This window comes from Nyctibius grandis, chromosome 12 (genome assembly GCF_013368605.1).
Source record: "Nyctibius grandis isolate bNycGra1 chromosome 12, bNycGra1.pri, whole genome shotgun sequence".
Lineage (NCBI taxonomy): Eukaryota > Metazoa > Chordata > Aves > Nyctibiiformes > Nyctibiidae > Nyctibius > Nyctibius grandis.
This window is the reverse complement of record NC_090669.1, coordinates 2,927,976-2,941,509: the sequence shown is the minus strand read 5'-3', so window position 1 is coordinate 2,941,509 and position 13,534 is coordinate 2,927,976. Positions and strand designations below refer to the sequence as shown.

The 13,534-nt window shown below is 65.1% G+C and overlaps 2 protein-coding genes across 2 annotated transcripts in view; both read left to right on the top strand.

Moving 5' to 3' along the window:
* The window catches only part of WDR59 (WD repeat domain 59), a 59,534-nt gene extending 51,070 nt beyond the window's left edge, over positions 1 to 8,464 (top strand). The window contains exon 26 of the mRNA XM_068411074.1: positions 8,410 to 8,464. Coding sequence (XP_068267175.1) covers positions 8,410 to 8,432 — 23 coding nt within the window. The 3' untranslated portion in view covers positions 8,433 to 8,464. The remainder of the gene's footprint in view (positions 1 to 8,409) is intronic.
* Positions 2,325 to 13,534, top strand: FA2H (fatty acid 2-hydroxylase). Its single transcript, XM_068411527.1, has 7 exons — positions 2,325 to 2,588; positions 8,410 to 8,505; positions 10,151 to 10,293; positions 10,404 to 10,510; positions 11,764 to 11,936; positions 12,403 to 12,655; positions 13,455 to 13,534. The coding sequence occupies exons 1-7, from the start codon at positions 2,325 to 2,327 to the stop codon at positions 13,532 to 13,534; spliced, it is 1,116 nt and encodes a 371-aa protein (XP_068267628.1).

Sequence of the window (13,534 nt, the reverse complement as noted above, 5' to 3'; positions counted from 1 at the left end):
GTGCATCCCTGTTCCTGCATCAGCAGGGATGGGTGACGGGGTCCCCCTGCTCCCCCATCCTCACCACAGAGCTGGGGGTCAGCTCACCCACCCGGGGGACACCCCTGTCCCTTGCATGGGGGACAGAGCCCCACACGGAGCCCGGGAGCCGTCAGCACTGTAATGAGGGCAGACGGGGTGTCAGCTCACGACGGGCTCGCTGCTGTCCCCAAGTCCTGCTGCGGCAGAGCTGGGGACAGCAACCCCTGTGTGCTCGGGACGGGACGGTAAGTGGAGACCCACGGGTGCACCTGGCAGCTTCGCACCCTGTGCCACGCCGGGGAACGCGGAGCTGACAAAGGACACATCACTGCCCCGAGCTGGGACCAGGAGCGAGCCCCCAGCGTGGCCCTTTGCAGCACATGGTGCCCGAGGGACCTGGACACCCCGAAAGCCGGGTGCGTGGTGCATCTCCCCGGTTCCTGGGCCATCAGCGTGGCGCACGCCCAAGAGTGCAGGTTGGGGTGTGGGCGGGAAAGGAAGGGAGGAAATGCTTTTCCCCAGCTTCACCAGAAGCGCCGGGGGCCGCTGCTCCCAGCACCCCTGGACGCCCTGGCAGGGCTGGGCTGCGAAGAGCACCCCAGAGCCACACCGCTGGCAGGACCGGCCGGGGCGGCGGGGAGGTGGCAGAGCCGGTGGGACAGCGTGGTGAGGGTCCCCTCTGCCTCCCCCAGCACCCCACGATGGGGCGGTGGCCATCGCGCCCGCCCCAGGCACACTTGGGGTCCGGGATGCCCACCCTGTTCGGGGTGTGGGTGCAGCGGCTGCTGGCTGCGCGCCCCGGATCCGCCTCCGTCCCCACCTCGCCCCACGCTCACCCAAAAAACCTTAAGCCCCACGCGGGAGCCGCCCTGCCATGCTGGAGGGCGGCCGGTGCTGAGCTCACCCACCAGCACCGGGGCTGCTCCCCGCCGTGGAAGGTGTCAGGAAAGCCCCCCAGGAGAGCGGGTCACCCCACCCCAGCACCTCCTTTGGGGTGTCCCGGCCTCCTCCACCCTCCCGCCTGGCCCCCAAAGGACATTTTTGACAACGACCCCACAAACCTCTCCGTGGGACCCCTCTGCACCCATCGGCCGATGCGCCGAGGATGCACAGCGGCAGTCCCAGCTGGGGACGTGCCCCCCCCAAACCCTATTGCTCCCATCGGGGTGGGAAATTAACCCACCCCCAAAAGAAAAAAGGGACTATTTCCCCCGAGCTGGCAGCGGGGCGATGCTGGGAGCCGGGCGGGGAGGTGGAGCAGCCACCAGCCGCCGCGGTGGGTTTGGCATCCGTCTTGATTAAAGGCCTCGCTTAACGCCTGGCCGGCCGTGCCCGCCAGCACCCCACAGCGCCCCACAGCCGGGGCAGGGCCGGGGGGGTCCCCATTCCTGAGTTGGGGAACCTCACCCTAATCACCGGCTGCACCCCAGCATGGCCAGCGAAGCCGGAATTTGCCGGCACGTGGCCAGCCCTTGTGGTCAAGGGTGTCACCCCAAAGCACCCCCCGAACCCCAGCGCGTTCCCCAAAAATGGGGAGAAAAGCTCCTTTCTCATCGTTCTTTGTGATTTATTTGTCTGTGATTCCCTCGGGGGTTTGGGGCTGCTCGGTCCCGGCCCCCCCTCACTGCGGTGCTGCCCGCCCGGGGTAATTGCATGCGTGAAATTTAATTAAATATTAAAATAAATCTGCAAAGGGCTGGGAGGGATGTGGCGCCTCGTGGCAAGGAATGCCGGGGTGGGGTGGCCCCGGGGGGGGAGACCCCAGGAGGGACCCCAGGAGGGACCCCAGGAGGGACCCCCCACTCTCCTGGGGTGGGGTCTGAGCAGGGACTGGGGTTCCCACTGCTGAGCTTGTGGGCGGGGGGGTGGCACCCTGGGAAGGGTGATACCCCCGGGGGTGCCCTGTTGCCCCCGTAAATCTCTGGGATCACGCTGTACCCCCCTGGGGTGCCCCCGTACCTCCCCAACTCCCCCTCCCCAGACGTGCCCACACTCCTGCCCCCCTCGGGGTGCCCCAGTGCCCCCCATCTCCCACACTGGGTTGCCCAGACCCCCCATTGTCCCCGTGCCCATGTGCCCTGTCCCCCCCCCCTCGGAGCAGGGCACCTGCCGCGGGGCGGAGCTTCCCCCGGCCCAGGGGGCGGGGACGGGGCGGGGCGTGCCCGGGCGGCATATGCATGTATGCAGATGAGCAGGTGCGGGCAGAGCGCGGCGGCGCGGGCAGCGGGCCGTGCCGTGCCGTGCCGTGCCGTGCCGTGCCGTGCCGTGCCGTGCCGTGCCGTGCCGTGCCGGGCGGCGGGGCCATGGCGGCGGCTCCGCGCTCCTTCAGCGCGGCCGAGGTGCGGGCGCGCTGCGCGCAGGGCTCCTGCCTCGTCCGCTGCCGCCGCCGCCTCTACGACCTGAGCGGCTTCGTGCGGCTGCACCCGGGCGGGGAGCAGCTCCTGCGGCGACGGGCGGGCACGGACGTGAGCGCGGCGCTGGACGGGCCGCCGCACCGGCACTCGGCCAACGCCCGCCGCTGGCTGGAGCAGTACTACGTGGGGGAGCTGGAGCCCGGCGAGGAGCAGGTACGGCCCCGGGTCCGCGATGTGCGGAGGCTGGAGGGTGCCCCCGGACCGGGGTGTGCTGGGTCCGCGACGTACAGAGGCTGTAGGGTGTCCCAGGTCTGATGTACAGAGGCTATAGGGTGTCCCCGGACCGGGCTGCCCTGGGTCCGCGATGTGCGGAGGCTGTAGGGTGTCCCAGGACCGGGGTGTGCCGGGTCCACGATGTACAGAGGATACAGGGTGCCCCAGGACCGGGCTGCCCCGGGTCCACGATATACAGAGGCTATAGGGTGTCCCAGGACTGGGCTGCCCCAGGTCTGCGATATACCGAGGCTACAGGGTGTCCCAGGTCTGATGTGCAGAGGCTATAGGGTGTCCTAGGACTGGGCTGCCCCGGGTCCACACTGTACAGAGTCTATAGGGTGCCCCAGGACCGGGGTGCGCCGGGTCCACGGTGTACAGAGACTATAGGGTGCCCCAGGACTGGGTTGTGCTGGGTACATGATGTGCAGAGTCTATAGAGTGCCCCAGGACCGGGGTGTGCCAGGTCTGCAATGTACAGAGTCTGTAGGGTGCCCCACAACCAGGGTGTGTGGGATCTGAGCAGTGCAGGGTCTATAGAGCACCCCAAGTCCAGGGTGCACGGCGTGCGAGCTGTACAAGGTCTATAGGGCACGCCACGTCTGGGCTGTGCAGGGTCTGAGCCATACAGGATCTATAGGGCACCCTGGGTCTGGGCTGTGCAGGGTCTGAGCCATGCAGAGTCTATAGGTCACCCCACATCTGGGCTGTGCAGGATCTGAGCTGTACAGGGTCTATAGGGCACTCTGGGCTGTGCAGGGTCCGAGCCCTATTGGCTCTATAGGTCACCCTGGGTCGGGGCTGTGCAGGGTCCAAGCCCTACAGGGTCTATAGGGCACCCCAGGTCCAGGGTCCTCAGGCCCCAAGCTGTACAGGGCATGCAGAGGCTATGTAGGGTCTGGGGTGTACAGGGCATGGAGTCTTGGGGTATGTGGTGTGTGTTGGGTCTGAGCTGCATGGGACGCTCAGGGTCCAGGCTGTGGAGGGTCTGGGGTGTACAGGGCATGAGGGGTGTATGGGGCAGGGGTGTTTGAGGCTCCTGGGGTCCCACATGGATGGTGCCTGAGGCGTACGGCGTGCAAAGTCCTGGGTGCATGGGGCACGCTGGCTCCGGGGAGGTCTGTGGGGCTGCCAGCATCTATGGGGCATCTATGTGGGGCCTGAAGTGCAGAGTGTCCCAAGGCACATAGGGTCCAGGCTCCTCAGGGCCTGAGACGGACCGTGTCCCAGGTGCACAGAGCCCGGTGTCCATGGGGTCCCACCCCATGGTCACATCCTTCCCTGGCCATGACGGGAGGCAGAGCTGGTGGGTGGCCCTGGTGTGCCAGCATGGCATGGAGGTGTTGGGGTCTCCGGAGGGGTGCGGGAGATGGGGACGTGCAGCTCGGTGTCGGGTTTAGCGGGGCCATGTGGCATGGGGTGGGCGATGGGACAGGGCACCCTTCCCCGGCACTGCCAGCGCTCGGCCGGGGACCGGGGTGGTGGGTGCAATGGGGAGAGGAGCCCAGCCACCTCCCTGCCTGCTCAGGCGCGGGGCGAGGGTGGCCGTGACTCAGCGCCGTCCCCTCCGTGCCAGCCCCACGCTCAGCCGCTGCCCAGGCGGAAGGGAAAACGCCCCGGGGAAGCGCCGACGCTGCCGGGTGAGCTTCCAGGAGGCAGCGTGGCACCGGGTGCTGCCTCCCCGGCTACCGGCCCTCGCCGGCGTGCCGCGTGCCCGAGCAGCGGGGTCGGTCCCACTTATCCCCTCGGGATGTCCCAGCGAGGTTGGTGACTGGCCGGTCCCTGTGGGCTGGTTGTTTGCCCCCGCTGGTTCTTGGCCCCGCTCGGCGGCAGCGCCACAGACGGGGCTTTGTTCGGCCCCGGTGCGATGCCCGCGCCTTCCCCGGGTCCCGGCAGCAGCACCTCCTCCGCTGGGACGCTCCAGCTGCCGCCTCCTCGCAGGCAGGACAAGCCCGACGGGTTGGGGCAAAGGAAGGTACCGGACAAACGAGTTCTCGCGCTGCAGCGTCGAGGGGAACGGCCACTGTCGCAATGCAAATACACGGCGTGATAACGCCGGGGCACGATCAGACACTACCTGGCACGAGATAAACCGTCCCAGCTTGTAACATGGGGGGCACGGGAAAAGCTGCCCGGTGAGGCTGGCCATGCTGTGCCTGGCCGTGAGCTGCTCTGCCAGGCTTGCCGCTCCCCAGAAATCCCCGTCGGAGGGAGATGGGGGCATCGATGCCCTTGGTGGCACTTGGGTTCTTGCTTCAGCTGCTGTCGGGCAGGCGTGCCCCAAGCAGCTCTTCGAAGGAGGTGTCGCATCGCCCCGGTCCCGCTCCAGACCCCCACGGGTTTGCCAGTGCCTCTCCTTGCCCGTCTTGGGTCCCGGGGCTGTGCCATCCCCATGCCGAGGGACATCCCGCCTGCTTACACCCAGGGGGCTTTGAGGGTTTTGGAAAAAGGGGGAAAAAATGTGTTAATGCAGCAGAGGTGAAGAGGAAGGTGAGAGCCAGCCGTCATCCCACCGGCACACCTCTCGGGAGCTCGGCTCCATCCTTCGGCCGCAGGTCCCTCTTCTGCGTCCCCCAGCCCCGCCTGGCTGGGGACAGATTAACCCCCCAACTTTTAATCTATGCAAACAGAGCGTATAGGGGAGATGAAAGCGAGAAGCGATAATTACCCAAACCAGACTGTGGATTTTAACAGCCTTGCCAGAGGGAAACTGGATCATCTAATTACCCTGCCAATTAAGCAATGACTTTCATCACAGCCTCTTTGGGGTGTGTGACGTGGCCGTGAGTCACGGTAAATCCCCCGTCCCTCTCGGGGCTGGTGTTCTCCCCTACCTCTCACCCGCATCGCCGCGTGTCAGGCTGGCCCTGGCTCTCCGTCCCAGCCGGAGCTCGCTTGGACGTAGGCGCTCGCGCGTTCTTCGGAGGCGGCGTGACAAGAAGTGGCTTCATAAAATTCTTATTATCGTTAGGAGAAGTTACCTTCAACCTCCTTTTTATTGGCCCAGTGTTTAACGGGCTGAGACACAGCCTCGTGGGGCTCTGCCAGCTGCTGCCCAGGGACCGCGATGCTGGTGGGACGGTGATGCCGGGAGCGTGCCACCGCGTCTGGGGACCTCACCTGGGCTCCCTGCGCCTCGTGGCGTGTCCTCCTGGGCCTGCCTCGCCAACGCAGCTCGTCCCATGTGGACATCAGCAAAATCAAGTCATTTAGGAGCTTGGTGAAGGTGCTGGAGGCTGCGGGGCAATGGCGAGGCATGGCGGGGCTCCTGCTGCGTCACCACGCCGTGCCCTGGGTGTCCGGCCCCGCTGCCTCCCGGCAGGAGAGCCAGCACCTTGCCGGGGCTGCCGCTCACGGGGAAGGCAGCGCTTCGTAGGCATTAACTTTCCCTTCGTTACATTAAGCCTCTTGCACATCTTTCCCGGCAGGACCTGTTTGCCTGGGGACGACTCGGATGCATCAGCATCACCCACGGGGCAAGGGGCAGAGCCCGGCGCTTGCCAAGACCCCTTTGGCCTCCTGTGAACCCACCTTTTGTTTTGGGGAGGAGGAGGAGGAGGGCGGAAGCCCCAGCGCTGGTCTGGGTGCCCGTGGGGCTCAGTCCCCCTGGGGCAGCCGCATGCTTGGGGCAGACAGGGGCACACCGGGGCACGCAGGCGTGGCTCGCACCCCGATTGTGCCACGGCTGCGGGTCCTTTTGGTGCCAGCCCCGGGGTGAACAAGAGGAGAGCCTTCCTCCCGGTTCCCCAGCCGAGGAGGAGGAGGAGGAAGTGACTCAGGTGAGGGAGGGAGCTGCTGTGGCATGCAGGGCATCTCGCTGGTGGCACCCATCCTCCCCAGCATGGGTGCTGCCGGTGAGGTGGGATCTGAGCCCCTTGCCCACCTCCCCAATTCAGGAGGATGGGGAAGCCTCTGGCCACGACGCGGTGCTCGGTCGTCAGTGGGGAGGGGAGTTGGAGGTGTGTGGACTTTTCAGAAAGGGGAGGAGAGGTGCGGGGGTGTTGCGTTACCCCGGCATCCTTCCTGTGGGGCAGGCGTCGAGGTGGAGAGCACCGGCTCATCTCCTGGGGCATGGAGAAGCCGTCCCTCTCTCTTAAAGCCAAATTTTCTTCCAAAGCACCCATGGGGAGGAGGCAAAACCATGACCTGACCACTCCTGGCTGGATTTCAAGGCATCCCACCTCCCCTGGGATGTCTGGCTGAAGGACGGAGCGTGCAGAGCCGAAAATATCGGTGGGGACCCTCGCAGAGGGAGCCGCGGTGGCCCACAGCATCAGCTTGCGCCCGGCCCTCTTCCTGCAGTAAAACTGCTGCCTGGCTGGAAACGTGCCATGTCGGGGCGAGGGGTTGCCTCCGGGCTGGCTAGCGCAGCTCCCGTACCACCGGCGTGAGGCTTGAAAGCCGGCTAGCCCGGGAAAGGGGGTGGGAGCCCGGCCGGCAAGGAGTGCCCGCTGTGGGCAAACAGCACCGGGGCCCTGCCTCGGTGTCACCAACGCGGCACCAAGTCCTGTCCGCCCCGGCGAGGCGACGCCGGTCCTCCTGCATCCCAGCTCCTCCTGCGGCTGCCGGAGGCGGGGTTATTCCCGGCAGGGATGCGATGTCCTTGTGTCCCTCGAAGGCATCGCATCCCTTTCGGAGCAGCGCTTCAGATCGAGGAGCCCCGCGTGTGCCACGGTGTGGTTGGAAAGCCCGGCGGGCATCGCTGTGCCGGGCCGCGCCGTCCCCTGCTGCCGGGTTAATGGGTAACCCAAGGTGACAAAGCGGCAGAAAAGGCACGTTCGGCACGTCCTGCCCGGGGAGCGAGCGGGCGGGCTGCTGGGGGGCACAGCCAGCTCGGGGCTTGCATGGGCATGCCGCGGCCTCGCCAAGCCCCCCGCCGGCGAGGCCGGCGCCAGCGCTGGCAGGGCCGCGGGAAGGAGGCCAGCGCTGGCGGCCGGCGGCGCGATCGCTCCCAAGCACCAGGCGAGGCAGGTTTCTCCTGTTCCTCAGTCCCGCAGCCGGGGCTCCGTCCTGCCGCCGCAGCGCGTCCCCCGGGCCGCGGCGCGCCCTCCTTAGCCAACACCAGCCCCTAATGGGTTGCGTCCCCTGCGGCAACGGCGCCCAGCCCGGTGCCGCTCTGCCAAGGGCGCTTCGCCTCTTTCCCCACGGCGAGCTCCCTCCCAGTGCCCGGAGCCAGGGTGGTGGCGGTGGCACCGGCTGTGCCACGGTCCCCGGCAGCTCAACCTCCTTGGTGACCAAAATGCTGAGCCAGGCGTATGCTGGAGAGCAGGAGGGTGCGGAGGAGGGAGCTGGCGCTGATGTTGTGACCACTAACCCGGCGATGCCCCTCGTGGGGCTGGCTCGGGCTGGTGCTGGCCGGCCTGCAGGAAGGTGAGCTGCGCTCCGGCACTGCCAGTTTGCCGGGGAAAACGCTGGCCACGGCCCGGGAGCCTCTGCTTTGCAACGCCCAAGCACCCAGTGCCCTCCCAGCAGCACGGCGGGGTGGCCCGGAAAGCGGGCTTGGGGGGAGGCTTCCAAAAAGACGGGGGGTGCTCGATGCTCGGGGCACGGTTCAAAGGGCAGCACGGCTCAGCGGCAGCCGCATCCCTCAGGAACCTGCTCTGCAGGAACTGGCTGACTTAAATTCATCAGATTTTTTCCCATATTTATTTAGCAGGCGGGCACGAGCTCGCTCTGCCCGTGCCGCTGCGTGGGATGGCCACCGCCGTCCCCATCCATGTCTGCCGCTGGCGTTTCACCGCAGTTTTCCTTCTCTTTTCAGAGCCAGCCCGAGCCGGTGGATGAGCAGGCGGTGGGTGCTGCAGCCCAGACCCCAGCGCAGATGGATCCCCGCTGTAAAACGGTGGACGTGGAGAATGTAAGTGCTGGGGGTTTCTCCGGCACGTTGTTTGCCAGAGTGCTCCCGAGGGGACACCAGGTCTCCTGTTCCTGCGCGAGTGCTGGCTTTGGGCTGGCCCAAGGGATGCAAGAGGCAGGTGAGGTGATCTGGCTGCTCCCACCCTTTCTCCCGGAGCAGACGGCATCGCTCACACTTTATTGCCCAGGCGCGGTCCTGCCGCGGCGGCGTGGGCGGCGATGGCTTTCTCTGACAGCGGCCGTGCCCTTCGAGTGGGACGTGCTGCCAAGCCACACCTTGCTCGCCTTATTTTCTTGCTTGCTTTATTGTTTTATTTTTTCCTCTTGATGGAGCACCCATAATGAGCACTAAGGGATCCCCCGGCCTGGGCAGGGCAATCCCCGGGCACGCAGGGTGCTGCCTAGCGTGCCGCAGGAGCGGGGACTCGTCCCCAAGGTGCCTTTGGACGTCCCTGCCGTTCACGGCGGCACCACCTGCCCGCTGCGCCCTGCACAGCCCCGGCTCGTGGGTGAGCGTGCTTTTATCTTGCAAAAGGATTTTTTTCTTTGAGCAGAACACCTTGCACTCACCCCTCTTAATATTTTGCTGCTGATGCCTTTAAAAGCAAATCTGCCACCCCAAAGTGACATTTTTGCTCTAGCTTTTCCCCTACCTCCTCGACGGAGGGTATCTCCATCCCCATCCACACACCCGCTACAGGCTGGGGTTCTTTCCCATCCTGGATGATTGTGTCCATCCCTGCCTTGAGCAGAACCCCAAAAATGCCCATGGCCACCTTGGCTCCTTGCCCTGTGATGCCCCAAACTGAGCCATCCCCCCACCAGATGGCTATCAGCGCAGCCCCGGGTTGCCACACTGGCGCCATGCGGCACAGGGTGGCCAATGGAGAGGTGCCAGGCCCAGGACTCAGCTGTGCAAGCACAGTTTCTGTCCCGGGGCAGAGGTGGGACCAAGAAACCACCTTATCTGGCTGGGCCAGCAAAAGACGCGTCCGGGGATGCTGAGCGGCGGCAGAGGCGGTGCTGCCGGTTGGGTCTCTCTATTTTCGTGCCGCACAGACGTGCGCGCCCGCACGGGTCCCTTCTTGCTCTCGCAGCCGCAGCGACCGGCGTCTGCGTTCCCACCCTGTACCCTGCCCCCCATCCCTCGCTGCTTCGCTCCCGCTGCCGGCGCGCTCCAACGGCTGCGGCCACCCCGCGCGTCCTCTCCGCAAGGAGAAAAGCCCTTGGCTGGGGCAATGCTGTGGGGATGGGCTCTGTGTCCTACCAGTGGCTCGCTGGCACGGCTAGAGAACGGGTAGGATCGTTGCTCGCTATCTAATCTTGGCAGCTCCCGGCGGTTATCAGGGCCTGATGCTGAGCCAGGTCCGGGTACAGCCGCCTTCACCTTGAACCGCCAGTGGGTACCCGGTGGCACGGGGGTGAATTCAGCCCCGCGTTCGTGCGTAGATGGGGTTGATGCGTGTCTGGCTGTGCTTGCCTGCCCCGCACCGGTGCTTGTGGGGAGCTCGGGGCTGCTTGAAGCAAGAAGCAGCTGCTCGTGGGGCATGGGAAGGGATTTGGAGCCCAAAATCATACCAGTTTGTGCCCGGTGCCGGGGTGGTGTGTGGGTCACAAGGGGGTACAATCGCTGTCTGCTCCCTCAGGACCTGGTGGACTGGCAGAAGCCCTTGCTGTGGCAGGTGGGCTACCTGGGGGAGAAGTACGACGAGTGGGTGCACCAGCCCGTGGATCGGCCCATCCGCCTCTTCCACTCGGATTTCCTCGAGTTCCTCTCCAAGACGGCGTGGTGAGCCCCCGGGGGTCTGCGCCGTGCTCCGGCCGGTGCCTCCATGGGGAGGGGGGGATGGCTTGCCACCCCGCGGGATGCTCCCTCTGACACCTCCCTCTACCCCGTAGGTACGTGGTGTTCATGGTGTGGACCCCAGTGGTGCTCTATCTCAGCTGGGTCAGCTACACCTCCCTCGCCCAGGGCAACACCAGGCTCTTCTCCTCCTTCACCACAGGTACAAGCAGCAGGCAAGCCTTTGGGCTTGGCTCTGTGCCCCAGCTCCGGGTCCGTGGGTGGGGGGAGCCCTCTGCATCCCTTCCCCATCCCTCCTTCTGTGCACGCTCACCACGAGCCGCATGCGAGAGCAGTGGGTCAGCCCCCGTCCCCGCGGCCACCGGCATGTCCCCTGCATGAAGCCCCCTGCGCTGCCCACCTCCATCCCCTCCTCTCGCCCACGTGATTCAATCCCCCCTGGGGGGATCGATAGAGGCGTGGAGCCCACCGGCCCGGGCTGTAGCCCCCCGCTCCCTCTCGCCTCCCTTCCCTCCATCCCCAAAGCCAGCCCGGCCGGCGCTGCGGTGCGTGCCACCCGCCGCTGCCGCCCACCCCGGGCTGCGGCTGGATGCCGGCGCGGTGGGTGAACAAACCCGGCTCTCAGCACCGCCGGCGGCGCACAGTGCGGGGCTTGTTTGCCCCAAGCGCCTGCCCTTGAATCTCCCACTGTCTGCTCCCCCGGGAATAACAAGCGTGGCCGGGGCACGCTGTCGTCTTTGTTGTCTTTCTTTTTTTTTCTGCTGGGCTCCCTATTTTTTTTTTTACAAGGTGCCACCCGGTGCCAGCTGTGCCCGGCTGCGGGGTGGAGCGCCCGCTGCACCGGCACCCCTCCTGCTCCTTGCAGCATTCAGCACCTTGCTGCCAAGGGATTATTATTTTTTTTTCCCCAAAAAAATGAACAGTTTTTGGGGGATCCACATTCTGCTAGCGAGGACGCAGGGCTGGCAGCCAGCCTTGAAAGGAGGAGGTGGTTGAAAAATGCTCTGCGGGGGAAAGTGCCCAACAAACCTATTCTTTTTCCTCAAAAATAAAAAAAATCCCGACGCCAGCAACAACTTTTTAACTATCATGAGTGCTGCCTGCGCAGATAAGGGCCCTCCTGCCTTGTTCTGGTGGGTGAAGCAGCTTTGTAAGGACAGGGCTGTCCCTGGGGTGCACGTCCATGCCCCCACTGGCATCTGGGATGCAGGGGACACCCCTCGCTGGCTTCTTGCGGCAGCGAGAAGCTGACTGTTTCCATAAAGAGTGTAAATTAATGGGATCAAAGGAAGGTGTGGTTTGGAGCCGTGCTTGGGAAGGCCAGGGCAGGAGGCGGACGAGAGGTGAGAGGGAGGGAGAGCCGAGCTTCACCCTGATGCTGATGGGAGGATGGCGATGGCTGAGAGCACCCGCACGTCGCCTGCCCCGCTGACCGCTGCACGTCTCGTTGTGTAGAGTACTCCATCCCCATCTACAAATACTGCTTCCCCTTCATCTTCCTCCTGGGGATGATCCTGTGGTCCCTGCTAGAGTACCTCATCCATCGCTTTGTCTTCCACATGAAGCCACCCGCTAGTAACTACTATCTCATCACGCTGCATTTCTTGCTGCATGGGCAGCATCACAAGGTGAGTCGCGGTTGATGCCTCCGCCGGCGCCCGCTGGGCTGTGGGAACAGTGGCCTTTGCTCAGGCGGAGCCTGTCGGTGCGTGTTCAACGTGACTAGTGGCATCTTCGCCCCAAGCGGGGCCCTTACCTAATACCGGCAAGGGCTGCAAGACGGGCTCCGAGGAGCTGGAGTTAAACCTGCAAAGCTCCGGCTGGGTGAGGGGACAGACCAAAAAAACCATGGGCTCCCTCTAGCTTTGCTGGAGGAAACGTCCTCTTGGAGCTCAGGGACCTGCTAGCCAAAGCCACCGGCTGCCCGGCCACCTCGGTGTGGGCAAGGGGCTGCTCTCACCGCCGGGTACATCTTTTGGGGAGGGTTTCTGGGGGCTGCTTTGGTGTTGGCATCCCCAATGCTTGGCAGGGATGTTCTGGGGGATGCGGGGTGAGTTAGGAGCTGCCTGTCTGACCATCTTTCTCTGCTTCCAGTCTCCCTTCGACAGCTCCCGCCTGGTCTTCCCTCCCGTGCCGGCCTCGCTGGTGATCGGCTTCTTCTACGGCATCATGCAGCTCCTGATGCCTGAGGGGCTGGGGCTCTCGTTGTTCGTCGGGGGGCTCTGTGGCTACGTCGTCTACGACATGATGCACTATTACCTCCACTACGGCTCGCCGAAAAAAGGCACCTACCTGTACGGGCTGAAGGCTTATCACGTGAAGCACCACTTTGAACACCAAAAATCAGGTAGCGCCGCCTTTCCCGTGCGTGCCGGCGGGGGCGAGGGCTGTCGAAGCCCAGCCTGGCTGCACGTGTGCGGCTGATGCTCTGAACTATTTGGCGTTCAGGATTTGGGGTGGGGGAACCCAAGAGCCGTGTCACTGGGGAAGCAACACGTGAGGTGCTGTAGCCTCACGGGGGAAGCTGGCACGGCGCGGGAGCGAAGGCAGCAGTCCGTCTCGCCGGTGGGCACCAATGCCACCCGGGGATGCCGGGGCGGAGGCAGAGCACCCACGGCACCAGGATGTGGGTGCCCGTCCCTGCCTGGGACGGCATCTCCTCCCGCCAAGAGGCGTTGGTGGGTGCAGGGTGAGGCCCCGGGCTTCCCTTGATTCACCCCACACCTTCCTCGGCCCGGCGCTTGCTCAATCTGCCCTTTGCCCGGTTTCCTAGGAGAAAACGCCCCGTCCAGATAAGCTATTATCTGTGGGGCTGGTGGCATGGCCCAGCCAGCTCCTCCTGCTCCCTCTGCTCTTCTTCCTCACCTTGCCTTCCTCCCTTTCCAAAATAAGGTCACTCCTCCCTCGCCAGCCTCTCTGGAGGGACTGCCTGGCCCCAGCATCGCTGTCAGCCATCGTTACCTTTGCACCCAGCTGGGTGACATCCCATCCTGGCCACATGCCCCTCATGCTGGCTGCTCCCAGCCCTGCCGGTCTCAGCCACGGTGGCACTGGCTCGGTTAATGTCGAGCGAGCTGCACCCTGCCCCCGGTGGCATCCTGGTGATGGCAGCACCGCAGGCTGAGCGCTCTCTCCCCTACCCACAGGCTTTGGCATCACCACCCGCTTCTGGGATCACCCCTTCCGGACACTCATCCCCGAGGAGACCTTTGAGAAAGAGGACTGA